The sequence below is a fragment of the Artemia franciscana genome, unplaced genomic scaffold, assembly GCF_032884065.1.
Source record: "Artemia franciscana unplaced genomic scaffold, ASM3288406v1 Scaffold_4501, whole genome shotgun sequence".
NCBI lineage: Eukaryota > Metazoa > Arthropoda > Branchiopoda > Anostraca > Artemiidae > Artemia > Artemia franciscana.
In genome coordinates, this window is record NW_027064977.1 from 6,336 (window position 1) to 23,701 (window position 17,366).

Below are 17,366 nucleotides of genomic sequence, written 5' to 3' on the forward strand. Positions count from 1 at the left end.
TCCCTGTGTCCCCTTCGTCATTTATATATCCTCCTGTGCCCCCCAGCGTCCCCGTTGTATATTGCCTCTGTCCCGGTGTCCTAGTCGTCATATGTGTCCCGGTCTGTAATTTCTCTTTGTGTGTCCCAGTCGTCATTTATATTCCCTGTGTCCTGGCCGTCATTTGTATCCCGGTCTGTAATGTCATCTTATAGTGACGTCATATACAAATCCGTATATACTTATAATGACGTCATATGCAAACCCAAAAACAAACAAAAATGCATATTTACAATTTATTTTATAAAATTTTCTGATCTGTGATAAAAAACGCTTAGATTCTGACGTAGTTCCAGGAAGCAAAGTCTTCAATGGCTCTGGTGGTGCAGCCAGTAGAGGAAGTTTAACTTTTCCTGAGGCACAACACATTCCCATTGTTTCACCATTTAATTTCAAGCCCTTGCAATAGGGACAAATTTTAGACATAGTCCCGATTTGAACACATCTACTCAAACTATAATCATCGACTGGGCTGTACCTGAATGCCAGGCGAAAATTTTCAGGCTGCTCTTGTGATTCCTCGCCTTGCTTTCTTTTGGTGATTTCTCTTTGAGACGCAAGCCTAATTTCACGCAATTGTTGTGATTCCTCGGCACGCTTTCTTTTTGTGATTTCTATTTAAGACGCAAGCCTGTTTTCACACTGTTGTTGTCGTTCCTCGGCACGCTTTCTTTTCATGATTTCTCTATTAATCGCAAGCCTTGTTTTCATGCTGTTGTTGTGATTGCTCGGCACGCTTTCTTTTCTTACTTTCTTTATCAGCCGCAAGCCTGTTTTCATGCTGTTCTTGTGATTCCTCGGCACACTTTCTTTTCTTACTTTCTCTATCAGCCGCAAGTCTTTTGGCATAGACTCTTTGAGCAGCTTCCTCGGCTGTTGCCATTGTAGGTTCTTAAGTCATTTTACAATTAAAAATTTCTCTTTGAACGATCTTCTTAGATACTTCTAATGACGTCATATACTAAGACTTGTCATATCAAAATGACGACAACTAACTTCATGACGACATACAGCTCAATCCTTGTAATGACGTCAGTCGAAAGAAACACAAACAAACAACTTATTTTTATATATATAGACTAGCTGTTGGGGTGGCGTTTCACGCCAACCCAACACCTAGTTGTTGGGGGCGCTTCGCAGCCCCCCTAAGCCCCCCCGCACGCGTAAGTCGTTACGCGCCCTATTAGTTAGGCACCATTGTAGTTGTGTCCCTGTGTACCACCTATGAATATATATATATATATATATATATATATATACTAGCTGTTGGTGGGGGCCCCCCAAGCCCCCCCGCGCGCGTAAGTCGTTACGCGCCATATTAGTTACGCGCCATTGTAGTTGTGTCCCTGTGTCCCACCTGTGAATATAGATAGATTTATATATGTGTTTGAAACTACGTAAAAATTGCGAATATACAACATTCTTGGCTGTCCCATTGTCTGTCCATATACAAAGCCGTATGTACTAATAATGACGTCATATGCAAACGCTCTTTTTACAAACAAACAAACATGCATACACACAACTCGTTTTTATATAGATAGATAGATAGATAGATACAATACAAATTAACTACGTAAAACTTGTGAATATACAACAGTCTTCGCTGTCCCATTGTCTGTGCGTATAAATAGATTGTCAGGTTTACCGACCCTCAAAGATGCAACATACAATTGTACATTGGTAAAGCAATCTGTATTAAGATCTATACCGCATTTTTCTAGTGATTGCCCTTGAGCTTTGTTGATGGTGGTTGCAAATGCTAATCGAATTGGGAATTGCAATCTTTTAAATTGAAAAAGCAGATCCGTTGGAATCATGGGAATGCGAGGAATAAGAACAGCCTCACCCTCATAAGGCCCTGTCAAGATTGTGGCATCTATTAGGTTTTCCATTGTTTTTTTTACGGCAAGTCGCGTGCCATTGCAAAGCTTTGGTGGGTTGATATTTCTTAAAAGTATTATTGGTACGCCTATTTTTAGTTGTAGCAGGTGTGGTGGACACCCTGAAGGATCTATGGAATTTAAAAATTCAGATGGATAATTAACCGCTTCATTTGGTTCCGAAATACAAATTAACTGCGTAAAACTTGAGAATATACAACATTCTTCGCTGTCCAATTCTCGCTGCATATAAATAGATTGTCAGGTTTACCGACCCTCGAACATGCAACGTACAATTGTCCATGGGAAAAACAATCAGTATTAAGATCAATACCACATTTTTCTAATGATTGACCTTGAGCTTTGTTAATGGTGATTGCAAATGCTAATCGAATTGGGAATTGCAATCTTTTAAATTGAAAAGGCAGATCTGTTGGAATCATGGGAATGCGAGGAATAAGAACAGCCTCACCCTCAAAAGGCCCTGTCAGGATTGTGGCCTCTATTAGGTTTTCCATTGTTTTTTTTACGGCAAGTCGAGTGCCATTGCAAAGCTTTGGTGGGTTTATGTTACGTAACAATATTATTGGTACGCCTATTTTTAGTTGTAGCACGTGTGGTGGAAACCCTGAAAGATCTATGGAATTTAAAAATTCAGATGGATAATTAACCGCTTCATTTGGTTCCAAAACTGTGTCGACTGACTTGTAAAGGACTGCCTGGTCTTGAATCTTGGTCAAAACAATATTGTTGATTTCGTGGACGTCTATATTTTTGTGTGCGAGAATCGCTCTTTCACTTAGCCATTTATTATTTTTATAATTTTTTAGAATATTCGGAAATATATTTTCAATCAATTCATTTTTGGACGTCACTAAATTACAGAAATCAGCAGGTAGTTGTATACGTCCTGAAATTGAGTCTACTGGGAGCTTTCCGTTTCCCATTGCTAGCAATTGATCTGAAAATGTTTGACCAGAGTCATCGTTTTGCAATCGGACACGCATATTTGTAGTTAATTTTAATGTTTTTACGTGTGCCCATAAATTAGAATTTTTCAGGCAAGCATTCATTTCGTCTGCAGGAGTTGATCTAGGTATTATAGGTAATGTTTGCCTGAAATCTCCTGCAAGCAATATTAATGTGCTGCCAAAGGGTTTCGAATTCCCTCTTAAATCTTTCAAGCATTGATCCAGAGCCTCGAGCGATTTTTTGTGTGCCATTGTGCACTCATCCCAAATAATAAGTTTGCATTGCTGCAATACTTTACCCATCCCAGATGATTTGGAAATATTGCACGTGGGAGTTTCTGTAGAATGCAAGTTCAGAGGCAATTTCAAAGCGGAATGAGCAGTTCTTCCACCAGGCAGCAATGTTGCGGCTATTCCGGACGACGCAATTGCCAACGCTATATCATTTTTAGATCGAATTGATGCCAGAATCAGTTTTATCACAAACGTTTTACCAGTACCTCCTGGCGCATCCAAAAAGAAAATTTCTCCAACGTTGTTATCGACACAATGCATTATCGTATCATAAATGTCTTTTTGTTCCGACGTTAACTTGGAAATGTTATTTTGTACATACGACAATAGATCACTCGTACTGTAACTTTGTTCACGATCCAATTCTACACATGTCGAAACAGCAGCGATACGGTTAGGTGAAGGCATTCCCAAACCCTGAGGTTTGTTTGCCATACTTATGCAAATATCTTCTATAACAACTAAAGTGTAGTTATAAATTTCTGGTGTAAAATCAAAAGTCATGTCTGACGTCTCTAACTGTTTTCGATGAAGTATATCTTCGGACATTTTTGACTTATATTTTTCCCATAAATCTGTAGGAGCTGATGGAGAGCAAGTTGTTAAAATGATGCCAAACAATGCACGAATTTGACTTGGGGTTGACGTTTCGCACGCGTCATTGATGCAGTTATCCCAGTGTTGGTCATTCTCCAATAAATTCAGAGCTTGGCATGCACTACGGTAAGTGTCATGTATAGTACCATTTACAGTCCTCAAATATTCAAAGGATGTCGGACCGGGTACATTCACCAAAAGCAGGCGTAGAAAGAAGCATTCATGTTGATTGGGGTGAACGGTGTAGAGTCTTCCTATCGTGGTATCTTTGAAGATGGTAGGTTGGCCGTCGACTGACTTACCCTGTTTTCGACGTTCAAATACTTTATTTTTAGTATTCCACGTGTAATACGAAGGCACTTCAGTATACAGCAGTTTTTTCGCAAAAGAATCATTTTTGCAAAGCGAAAAAAAAGCTGTTAATGTTGTATCCGGTGGATTCAGGACTCTTTGTTGCACGTTGGTTTCCGTGAAATAAACACGTTGACGATTCTGTAAATGTACCGCTAAGTGAACAACAGCTGGACTACGTTCATGTATCGGAAATGAAAGAATTCGCCAAACAGCTTCATTACTGCTTATGTATCTTCCAGCCTGATATTCTACGATTTCATCGAAATCTTTGATTTCGGACTGCAAGCCAAAAACTGCCATGTCACTGCCTTTGTTGACGTATTTACATATATATTTTATTGCCTTTACGGAGTTACAGTATTCAACGTTTATATGTGCATTAAATGTTTTGGATAATAAAGGGGAATATGGAACAACCCACTGGTTATCTACTTCGATGGTGGTACCGTTACGCTTCTTTATTATTGCTGTTTTACCGCCATCTTCAGTAGATCTTCTTCTATATTGTGGGTAACCATCATTGCCAGTAATTGTTTTGGGTACTAAAAGTCGAGGATATTGCTTTGTGCACCTTCCTTTGGCCATGCATGGTGAATTTTCGTTCAGTGCACCGCAAGGTCCATGTATCATATTTTTTACAATAATATCATGTAACCCCTTATCGACATTTTTATCAGGTATTTCAGCGGAAATCACATCATCAATTTCGTTTGAAGTAATTTTTTTATGTAGCCAGATTAGTATATGTGCGTGTGGCAAACCTCGTTTTTGCCATTCCACTGAGTACATCCAGCATCGCACTGACCCAAACACTTCATGTTTTACAAGGTAGTTTATCAGTGATTTCAACTTTTGCCGGAAGACACGTGCCGTAATGTCATGCCTATGAACCGCCGATTGTCCTTGAAGTAAAAGCTGCAGTATCTCGTCCCAAGATTGATTACATGTAAATGTAATAAATAAATCTGGACGACCATAGAGACGAACATACGCAATAGCATCTTGAGCATATTCATGCATATGACGGGGACTGCCAGCATATGACGAAGGTAAAATTGTTAATCTTCCAACGTTTGTGGTATTACCGTCATTTATAACTGCATCTCGCAAATGAATGTATTGTTCAGAGCGGAGCTTGGTCTGATTCAGGCGGATATATAGCAAACGTTCTGATTCAATTTTTGCATACATATCCACGACAAATTGGTGAAACAATTCACGGCATTTTAAAATATAATTTTCTTCATCCTGCCGAATCATTAGTCTATAGGAATAATAATGCATTGCACTGCATTTCTTATTCATTTCTTTGTTAGTGGCTGGATTCATCAATTTAATATTAAAGTGATAGCCGTCGGCTCCATCCCAAAAAATGATAGGATATTGTAGGGCATCGTAGCATCGATGAGTTTCAGCAATTCTTAACAACTGAGCGTTTCGCTTATGTAGAATAATATCTCGAGGTAAAAACTGATCACCGACCATAACGATTGCCACTTCGTCGATAGTCGGAGCATTGTATCTACGCACATGTTGGCCAGGAGGCGTTTTGTCAGCGGAAATAACAATTTTATGAGTATCAGTAGGCATCAAATCGATGGCTGTTTTGAACAGACGCACTAAATTATCATTTTCGTGGAAAAGATGTTGCAATTGGGAAACGATTGTCCTTTCAACGTTGGGAGAAATTTCGCAACGTGCATTCAATTCAGAATTTCTATCACTGATGAAGTACAATTGTAAAAATTTATGATTCTCGCCTAAGAATGGTAGAAGGGACCCTTCTTTATGATAAATTTGCCCTTTTACTTTGAAAGTAGACATAAATTGATCTGGATTTTCGATTTGGGCTCCAAACGACGTCATTTGGAAACATGAGTTGTATTGTCTGATTTTTAACAAAAACGCTTAGATTCTGACGTAGTTCCAGTAAGGAAAGTCTTCAATGGCTCTGGTGGTGCAGCCAATAGAGGAAGTTTAACTTTTCCTGAGGCGCAACACATTCCCATTGTTTCACCATTGAATTTCAAGGCCTTGCAATAGGGACAAATTTTAGACATTGTCCCGATTTGAACACATCTACTCAAGCTATAATCATCGACTGGGTTGTACCTGAATGCCAGGCGATAACTTTCAGATTGCTCTGATTCCTCGGCACGCTTTCTTTTCTTACTTTCTCTATCAGCAGCAAGCCTGATTTCTTGCTGGTCTTTTGATTCCTCGGCACGCTTTCTTTTCTTACTTTCTCTATCAGCAGCAATCCTGATTTCTTGCTGTTCTTGTAATTCCTCGGCACGCTTTCTTTTCTTACTTTCTCTATCAGCAGCAAGCCTGATTTCTTGCTGTTCTTGTAATTCCTCGGCCCGCCTTCTTTTTTCACATTCTCTTTTAGCAGCAAGTCTGCTTCTGCGTTGCTCTTGTAATTCCTCGGCCCGCCTTCTTTTTTCACATTCTCTTTTAGCAGCAAGTCTGCTTCTGCGTTGCTCTGGTAGTTCCTCGGCATGCTTTCTTTTTTCACTTTCTCTTTTAGCAGCAAGTCTGCTTTCGCGTTGCTCTGGTAGCTCCTCGGCACGCTTTCTTTTCTGACTTTCTCTATCAGCAGCAAGTTTTCTGGCATAGAATCTTTGAGCATCTTCATCAGTCATTATAAAATTAAGCATTAATAGAATTCTACGCGAACATCCGTCTTATATAAATTGAATGACGTCACACCTTCAAAGCAAAAATGATGGCAGCTAATTTCATGACGTCAGCCGAAACATGACGGCGAACATATGTCTTATATAACTTGAATGACGTCACCTTCAAAGCAAAAATGACGGCAACTAATTTCATGACGTCAGCCGAAACATGACGTCACCTGATCCACACATCCACAGACAGACAGACAACTTATTTTTATATATATAGAAGATATATATATATATATATTTATATATATGTTTTTAACTACATAAGACTTGCGAATGTACAGCATTCTTGGCTTTCCCATTGTCTGTGCATATACAAAGCCTTATGTACTTATAATGACGTCATATGAAAACGCCCTTTTTACAAACAAACAAACATGCATACACACAACTCGTTTTTATATAGATAGATAGATAGATAGATACAATACAAATTAACTGCATAAAACTTGCGAATATACAACATTCTTTGCAGTCCAATTGTCGCTGCATATAAATAGAGTGTCAGGTTTACCGACCCTCGAGCATGCAACGTACAATTGCCCATGGGAAAAACAATCAGTATTAAGATCTATACCACTTTTTTCTAATGATTGACCTTGAGCTTTGTTGATGGTGATTGCAAATGCTAATCGAATTGGGAATGTCAATATTTTAAATTGAAAAGGCAGATCCGTTGGAATCATGGGAATGCGAGGAATAAGAACAGCCTCACCCTCAAAAGGTCCTGTCAAGATTGTTGCCTTTATTACGTTTTCCATTGGGTTTTTTTTTTACGGCAAGTCGCGTTTAATTGCAAAGCTTTGGGGGGTTTTTATTACGTAACAATATTATTGGTACGTCTATTTTTAATTGTACCACGTGTGGTGGAAACCCTGGAAGATCCAGGGAGTTTAAAAATTCAGATGGATAATTAGCCGCTTCATTTGGTTCCAAAACTGTGTCGACTGACTTGTAAAGCACTGCCTGGTCTCGAATCTTGGTCAAAACAATATTGTTGATTTCGTGGACGTCTATATTTTTGGGTACAAGAATCGCTCTTTCACTTAGCCATTTATTATTTTTATAATTGCTTAGAATATTCGGGAATACTTTTTTAATCAATTCATTTTTGGACGTCACTAAATTACAGAATTCAGCAGGTAGTTGTATACGTCCTGAAATTGAGTCTACTGGGAGCTTTCCGTTTCCAATTGCCATCAATTGATCTGAAAATGTTTGACCAGAGTCATCGTTTTCAATCGGAAACGCATATTTGTAGTTAATTTTAATGTCTTTACGTGTGCCCATAAATTAGAATTTTTCAGGCAAGCATTCATTTCGTCTGCAGGGGTTGATCTAGGTATTATAGGTATTGTTTGCCTGAAATCTCCCGCAAGCAATATTCATGTGCTGCCAGAGGGTTTCGAATTCCCTCGCAAATCTTTCAAACATTGATCCAGAGCCTCGAGCGATTTTTTGTGTGCCATTGTTCACTCGTTCCAAATAATAAGTTTACATTGCTGCAATACTTTACCCATCCCAAATGATTGGGAAATATTGCACGTGGCAGTTTCTGTAGAATGCAAATTCAGAGGTAATTTCAAAGCGGAATGAGCAGTTCTTCCACCAGGCAGCAACGTTGCGGATATTCCGGACGACGCAATTGCCAACGCTATATTATTTTTTGATCGAATTGATTTCAGAATCAGTTTCATCACAAACGTTTTACCAGTACCTCCTGGCGTATCCAAAAAGAAAATTTCTCCTACATTGTTATCGACACAATGCATTATCGTATCATAAATGTGTTTTTGTTCCGACGTTAACTTGGAAATGTTATTTTGTACATACGACAATAGATCACTCGTGCTGTAGCTTTGTTCACGATCCAATTTTACACATGTCGAAACAGCAGCGGTACGATTAGGTGAAGGCATTCCCAAATCCTGAAGAGGTTTGTTTGCCATACATACGCACAAGTCTATATCATATATGAATAAGTTGTCTGTCTGTCTGTCTGTCTGTCTATCTGTCGAGTGACGTCATGCCATCATTTCGTCATGCCGTCATGAAGTTAGTTTTCGTCATGTTTGTTATGACGATGACGTCATTAAAAGTATTTAAGAAAATCGTTCAAAGACAAATTTTTAATTGTAAGAAAATTGTGGACGGAAAAATGTTTAATTGTAAAATGACTGAAGAACCTACAATGGCAACAGCCGAGGAAGCTGCTCACAGAGTCTATGCCAAAAACTTGCGGCTGATAGAGAAAGTAAGAAAAGAAAGCGTGCCGAGGAATCACAAGAACAGCAGGAAACAGGCTTGCGGCTGATAGAGAAAGTAAGAAAAGAAAGCGTGCCAAGGAACCACAACAACAGTGTGAAAACGGGCTTGCGGCTGATAGAAAAAGTAAGAAAAGAAAGCGTGTCGAGGAATCACAAGAACAGCAAGAAAACAGGCTTGCGGCTGATAGAGAAAGTAAGAAAAGAAAGCGTGCCGAGGAATCACAAGAACAGCAAGAAAACAGGCTTGCGGCTGATAGAGAAAGTAAGAAAAGAAAGCGTGCCGAGGAATCACAAGAGCAACCTAAAAATTATCGCCTGGCATTCAGGTACAGCCCAGTCGATGATTATAGCTTGAGCAGATGTGTTCAAATCGGTACTATGTCTAAAATTTGTCCCTTTTGCAAGGCCTTGAAATTCAATGGTGAAACAATGGGAATGTATTGCGCCTCAGGAAAAGTTAAACTTCTTCTGCTGGCTGCATCACCAGAGCCATTGAAGACTTTGCTTACTGGAAGTACGTCAGAATCTAAACATTTTTTTTATTACAGATCAGAAAATATAACTCTTGTTTCCAAATGACGTCGTTTGGTGCCCAAATCGAAAATCCAGATCGATTTATGCCCACTTTCAAAGTAAAAGGGCAAATTTATCATATTGCAGGGTCCCTTCTACCATTCTCAGGACTTGACTTACTTGAATTGACTTAAGTCTCCTGCCGGGCACTGCTCGGCGTAGAGAGTGGTGTCTGCCTCCTCCACCCACTTTGGTCCATGGCGAGTATTTGTTCTTCGCCCTGTCTGATGTTTGCCATCGCCAAAAACTCCGACAGGCTGTCGGACCAACGTTTCTTCGGTTTGCCGCGAGGTCGCTTCCAACCAACTTTGATAGGTTCGAAGTCATAGATCATCTTTGCGGGTAGATGTGGTGGCATTCGAAGCAGATGCCCAAACCATCGCAAGGTTTGCTCGGCTGCTTGAGTCGAAAACAAAGACTGCTTTGTGAGCTGCAGAAGCTTTTCATTGCTGACGAAGTCGGACCATCGTAGGCCCTCAATCCTCCTCAGGCTCTTTGCATGAAATACGTCTATATTCTTGAGGGTCACAGCTGAGGCTTGCCATGTCTCAGCTCCGTAAAGCATCACAGAGCCGACTAGAGTGTTGAAGATCCGCAGTTTCGTTGTGCGACTGATATTTGGTTTTCGTCAGAGGTGACGATTCAGTCTACCCATGACAGAAGATGCTTTAGATAATCTTGCCTGCAGCTCGGGGAGAAGTGAGCCATTTGAAGAAATTACGGAGCCCAGTTAGGTGAAGTCTTTAACAACCTCGTTGCTAGTGGTGCTGTCCAGGCTAACTGGAGAGTTAACAGCAGTAGAAGACGGGTCTATTGCCATAATTTTAGTTTTGTTCCAGTTTATATGCAGTCCTACTTTGGCAGCCTCTTTTCGGAGAATTCGGAGGGCTTCCAGCAGCTGCTCCATGGATTCCACCAGAATGGCCAAGTCATCGGCAAAATCGACATCTGAGATGGTATGATCTCCAAATTTGAGCCCGAACCTGAGACGTGAAGTGGTTTTTGTCATAACGTAATCTATGATGACATTGAAGAGCTCTGGGGCCACTGCACATCCTTGGCACCCCCTGTCGTGATTTGAAAGAACGGGCTGCGCCGACCATTTACTTGTACACAGCTCTCCGTCCCATGGTGCAGCCCCTTGAGAAGTCTGCAATATTTCTCGGGTAGGCCAGTCAATTCTAGAATCCGCCAAAGAGCTTTTCGATCGACTGAGTCAAATGGAGCACGGAAGTCGACGAAGGCAATAAATGCTTTCTGTCGGAACTCTGTGGTCTTCTCTACTATTTATCGAATCGTGAAAATCTGCTCGATGGTTTAACGATCCGACATAAGACCAGCTTGCTCCGGTCGCCGGATTTTTCGAATGATGCTCCAACATCGATCCAGTAGGACCATTGAAAACAGTTCGCCAGGGACTGACAGTAGGGTTATTCCCCGGTAGTTGGAGCAGTCGCTTCTCGAGCCTTTTCTCTTCCATAAGGGGATGATGACACCCTTCCGCCAAGCCTCGGGATTTATCTCTGTTTGCCAGATTTTAGAGAACAGGGTGTGTAGAAACAGGAGCATTGCAGGACCTCCATATTTTAGCAGCTCTGAGTTTAAGCCACAGATACCAGCAGCTTTATTATTCTTGAGTCTTTTTACTGCATGTCCAATTTCTGAGGGGCTGAAAGGCTTATCTGGAGGAACATATGTTCCAGGTCTTTGACTGCAAGGTTGGCTGGGACTATCATTAGGAGGCGCGGACGGACCAGTATTGTTGAGGAGCGAACAAAGTGGTCCTTCCACCGCTCAAGACAAGAACCTTCGTCAGAGAAAAGTGCACCATCCCTGGACAGGACGGAAACCAAGGTGGGAGTTTTATTTTCAGTGAGGTCTCGGAGATGCTTGAATAGGCTGCCCATGTCTTTCTTTTTTGCAGCTAGCTCAATTTCATCGGCTTTCCTTGCAACAAACTGGGTTCTATCCTGGTGAATGAGTCTGCCTCCGATATGTGGTCATGTCCCCAAGAAGTCTTGACTTCCGTCTTTGCTCTATGACTTGCAGTGTTTCATTAGTTAGCCACGATTTCTTTGGATAACTCCTTTTGCCAAGCACTAGTTGTGCTGCTTCACTGGTCTGCAATTTAAAATGCTTCCAGAGATCTTCGCTGCTATTAAGTGAGCCAAGGGCCTGGAAGCGATTCGATATATCGATACTGTACTTCTGGCGAGTATCTGGTTCCTTTAGTTTCCCAATATCTGCAGCGACGGTTTTTCTTTTCGATCGTTGTGCATGGAGGCGAAGCCGAAGATCGGCACACACAAGCCTATGGTCTGCGTTTCCAAGCTCTGCTGATCTGTAAGTTCTGCAGTTCTTCACCAATGATCTCCAGCGTTTGGAAATAATGACGTAGTCAATCATCTTCTTTGTACGACCGTCATTACTATACCACGTGTACTGATGAATGGTTTTGTGTTGGAAGTAGGTGTTTGCAATGTAAAGGTCGTGAGATTGGCAAAGTTCAAGTAAATGGAGCCCTTTGTCGTTAAGTGGGTCGGGGGATACAGGACCAACTGTGCCACGCCATAAACCCATATCATCGCGGACTGTCGCATTAAAGTCGCCAAGGAGAACAGTTATATCATGGGGGGGGGGGTACTGTTGCAAGGCATCTGGACAAAACAGAGTAGATATCCTCCTTAGTTGCATCATCAGAATCATTGGTTGGGGCATAGCATACGATGACAGTCATCTTGCCATGATTGTGTCCAAGGCGGGCCTTCATTAATCTGTCCGATACAGCTTCGTGTAAAAGTAAGGCCTTTCTTGTAAGGCTATTTAGTGCAAGGCCAACACCATTCCTTCTCGAGCTTCCTCCAGACCAGAGCAATGAGTCACTGTTACCTATTCGCTCTTCTCCGCTTCCGGTAAGACGTGTTTCTGTAAGACCTGCAATTGACACTTTATTCTTGCGAAGTTCTTCAGAGAGTAGGTTCTTTGACGCAGGTGCATTCAGAGTCAAGACATTCCAGGTGGCTATTCGTAGCCCCCTTCGGTCCATAAGGTTTAGTCTGTCAGTCTTTCTGACGTCGTCAGCATGTCCATTGACGCGCGAATGGTCGAGATCTTAAAAGGGGATCCGGGTCCGAGGCTATACTGTCACTTTTCGTAGCACTTAATTTTCGGGTGGAGGGTCGCTAGCCCAACTGACCCTAGGCCTAGAATCTGATTAGAGCTAGGTTATACCTAGGTACTGAGATTCCTGGGGTGGGCTCCACCCGCCACATGAGGTAACGGCCGTCCTGATCAGAGTGTTTAGTTAGGGGAGAAACACCATATCCAGAGGCAAGTGGTCAGCAGACAGAGTCTGCCTCATTCCGGACGAACTCCATTCACCTATTATTCTTCATAAGCGAAACGCTCAGTTGGTAAGAATTGCTGAAACTCATCGATGCTACGATGCCCTACAATATCCTATCATTTTTTGGGATGGAGCCGACGGCTATCACTTTAATATTAAATTAATAAATCCAGCCACTAACAAAGAAATGAATAAGAAATGCAGCGCAATGTATTATTATTCCTATAGACTAATGATTTGGCAGGATGAAGACAATTATATTTTAAAATGCCGTCAATTGTTTTACCAATACATCGTTAATATGTATGCAAAAATTGAATCAGAATGTTTGCTATTTATCCGTCTGAATCAGACCAAGCTCCGCTCTGAATACATTCATTTGCGAGATGGAGTTGTAAATGACGGTAATACCACAAACGTTGGAAGATTAACGATTTTACTTTCGTCATATGCTGGCAGTCCCCGTCATATGCATGAATATGCTCAAGATGCTATTGCGTATGTTCGTCTCTATGGTCGTCCAGATTTATTTATTACATTTACTTGTAATCAATCTTGGGACAAGATAGAGCAGCTTTTACCTCAAGGACAATCGACGGTTCATAGACATGACATTACTGCCTGTGTCTTCCGGCAAAAGTTGAAATCACTGATAAACTACATAGTAAAACTTCAAGTGTTTGGGTCAGTGCGGTCTGATTCAGACGGATAAATAGCAAACATTCTGATTCAATTTTTGCATACATATTAACGATGTATTGGTAAAACAATTGACGGCATTTTAAAATATAATCAAATACATATGTAAATACGTCAACAAAGGCAGTGACATGGCAGTTTTTGGCTTGCAGTCCGAAATCAGTGATATCGATGAAATCGTACAATATCAGGCTGGAAGATACACAAGCAGTAATGAAGCTATTTGGCCAAATCTTTCATTTTCGATACATGAACGTAATCCAGCTGTTGTTCACTTAGCGGTACATTTACAGAATGGTCAACGTGTTTATTTTTCGGATTCCAACGTCCAACAAAGAGCCCTGAATCCACCGGATACAACGTTAACTGCTTTCTTTTCGCTATGCAAAAATGATTCTTTAAAAAAAAAGCTGTATACTGAAGTGCCTTCGTATTACACGTGGAATGCTAAAAATAAAGTATTTGAACGTCGAAAAAAGAGTAAGTCAGTCGACGGCCAACCTACCATCTTCAAAGATACCACGATAGAAAGACTCTACACCGTTCACCCCAATCAACATGAATGCTTCTTTCTACGCCTGCTTTTGGTGAATGTACCCGGTCCGACGTTCTTTGTGCATTTGAGAACTGTAAACGGTGCTATACATGAAACTTACCGTAGTGCATGCCAAGCTCTGAATTTATTGGAGAATGACCAACCCTGGGATAACTGCATCAATGACGCGTGCAAAACGTCAACTCCAAGCCAAATTCGTGCATTGTTTGGAATCATACTAACAACTTGCTCTCCTTCAGCTCCTTCAGAGTTATGGAAAAAATATAAATCGAAAATGTCCGAAGATATACTCCATCGAAAACGGTTAGAGACATCAGATATGACTTTTGATTTTACATCAGAAATTTATAACTACACTTCAGTTATTATAGAAGACTAGCTGTTGGGAAGGCGGCTCACGCCACCCCAACACCTAATTGGTGGGGGCACCATTTTATGCGTATCAGTAGGCATCAAATCGATGGCTGTTTTGAACAGACGCACTAAATTATTATTTTCGTGGAAAAGATGTTGCAGTTGGGAAACGATTGTCCTTTCAACGTCGGGAGAAATTTCGCAACGTGCATTCAATTCAGAATTTCTATCACTGATCAAGTACAGTTGTTTATGATTCTCGCCTGAGAATCATTTGCCCTTGAATTTGCCCTTTTACTTTGAAAGTAGGCATAAATTGATCTGGATTTTCGATTTGGGCACCAAACGACGTCATTTGGAAACATGAGTTATATTTTCTGATCTGTGATAAAAAACGCTTAAATTTTGACGTAGTTCCAGTAAGCAAAGTTTTCAATGGCTCTGGTGGTGCAGCCAGTAAAAGAATTTTAACTTTTCCTGAGGCACAACACATTCCCATTGTTTCACCATTAAATTTCAAGCCCTTGCAATAGGGACAAATTTTAGTCATAGTCCCGATTTGAACACATCTACTCAAGCTATAATCATCGTCTGGGCTGTACCTGAATGCCAGGCGAAAATTTTCAGGTTGCTCTTGTGATTCCTCGGCACGCTTTCTTTTGGTGATTTCCCTTTGAGACGCAAGCCTAATTTCACGCTGTTGTTGTGATTCCTCGGCATTCTTTCTTTTGGTGATTTCTCTTTGAGACGCAAGCCTGTTTTCACACTGTTGTTGTGGTTGGTTCCTCGGCACGCTTTCTTTTAATACTTTCTCTATCAGCCGCAAGTCTTTTGGCATAGACTCTTTGAGCAGCTTCCTCGGCTGTTGCCATTGTAGGTTCTTCAGTCATTTTACAATTAAAAATTTCTCTGTGAACGACCTTCTTAAATACTTATAATGACGTCATATACTAAGCATCGTCATAACAAACATGATGACCACTTACTTCATGACGACATACAGCTCAATCCTTAGAATGACCTCAGTCGACAGACACACAAACAAACAACTTATTTATATATATACTAGCTGTTGGGGTGGCGCTTCGCGCCACCCCAACATCTAGTTGGTGGGGGCGCTTCGCGCCCCCCCCCCAAGCCCCCCCGCGCGCGTAAGTCGTTACGCGCCATAATAGTTACGCGCCATTGTAGTTGTGTCCCTATGTCCCACCTGTGAATATAGATAGATATATATATATATATATATATATATATATATATATATATATATATATATATATATATATATATATATATATATATGGTTTTAACTACGTAAAACTTGCGAATATACAACATTCTTTGCTGTCCCATTGTCTTTGCATATAAATAGATTGTCAGGTTTACCGACTCTTGAACATGCAACATATAATGGTCCATGGGAAAACAATCTGTATTCAGATCTATACCTCAACATCTAGTTGGTGGGGGCGCTTCGCGCCCCCCCCCCCAAGCCCCCCCAAGCCCCCCCGCGCGCGTAAGTCGTTACGCGCCATAATAGTTACGCGCCATTGTAGTTGTGTCCCTATGTCCCACCTGTGAATATAGATAGATATATATATATATATATATATATATATGGTTTTAACTACGTAAAACTTGCGAATATACAACATTCTTTGCTGTCCCATTGTCTTTGCATATAAATAGATTGTCAGGTTTACCGACTCTTGAACATGCAACATATAATGGTCCATGGGAAAACAATCTGTATTCAGATCTATACCTCATGATTCTAATGATTGCCCTTGAGCTTTGTTGATGGTGATTGCTAATCGACCATTCCCTGTCCCGGTGTCCCGGTCGTCATTTATATCCCCCTGTTTCCCCCGGTGTCCCCGTTGTAGTTGTGTCCCTGTGTCCCGGTCGTCATTTATATTCCCTGTGTCCCGGTCGTCATTTGTATCCCGGTGTCTCGGTCTGTATATACATTCGTTTTTTAGTTTTGTTTTTCTCCTTTATTTTTTTCCTTTTTTTTTCTTTTTTAGTTTATTTAGATTTTTAGATTTTTTAGTTTTTTTATTAGTTTTTAGTTTTTTTTTTCTTTTTAGTTTTTTTGTAGTTTTTACCTTCTTTTTAGTTTTGTTAGTTCTTTTTTTTACTTATGTCCTGGTCGTCATTTATACTCCCTGTGTCCCGGTGCTTTGTTGATTGCTAATCGAACATTTCTTTTGTCCTGGTCGCTTTCTCTTTGAGTGTCGTCATTTATATTTTTCTTTTTTAGTTCTTTTAGTTTTTACCTTTTTTAGTTTTTTTTAGTTTTTAGATGAAAATTTTTTTTAGTTTTTTCCTTTTTTTCTTTTTAGTTTTTTATTGGTTTTTACCTTTATTTTAGCTTATTTTTCAGTTTTTTCCTTTTTTTTAGTTTTTTTTTATTTTTTATTTTTTTTAGTTTTTTACCTTTTTTAGTTTTTTTAGTTTTTTTAGTTTTTTAGCTTTTTTACTTTTTTTATTAGTTTTTAGTTTTTTTTGTAGTTTTTGCCTTTTTTTAGTTTTTTCAGTTTTTTTTTAGTTTTTTATTGGTTTTTACCTTTATTTTAGCTTATTTTTCAGTTTTTTCCTTTTTTTTATTTTTTTTTAGTTTTTAGTTTTTTAGTTTTTTACCTTTTTTTAGTTTTTTTAGTTTTTTTTAGTTTTTTAGCTTTTTTATTTTTTTTATTAGTTTTTAGTTTTTTTTGTAGTTTTTGCCTTTTTTTAGTTTTTT

The 17,366-nt window shown here is 40.0% G+C and overlaps 2 protein-coding genes across 2 annotated transcripts; both read right to left on the bottom strand.

Moving 5' to 3' along the window:
- Window positions 1-9,857: 9,857 nt before the first annotated feature.
- Window positions 9,858-10,233, bottom strand: LOC136043324 (uncharacterized; the record flags this gene model as incomplete). Its single annotated transcript, XM_065728250.1, has 1 exon — window positions 9,858-10,233. A coding segment is annotated over exon 1 (376 nt), but the record flags the coding sequence as incomplete, so codon positions are not given.
- A 1,400-nt stretch (window positions 10,234-11,633) lies between these two features.
- Window positions 11,634-12,248, bottom strand: LOC136043325 (craniofacial development protein 2-like). The gene has a single exon (XM_065728251.1). It carries the CDS (start codon window positions 12,246-12,248, stop codon window positions 11,634-11,636), a length of 615 nt encoding a protein of 204 aa, XP_065584323.1.
- Between the last annotated feature and the right edge of the window lie 5,118 nt (window positions 12,249-17,366).

Coding starts and splice junctions, on each gene's coding strand:
- LOC136043325 (XM_065728251.1), bottom strand. CDS start 12,248: ATGGGTTTATGGCGTGGCACAGTTGGTCCTGTATCCCCCGACCCACTT.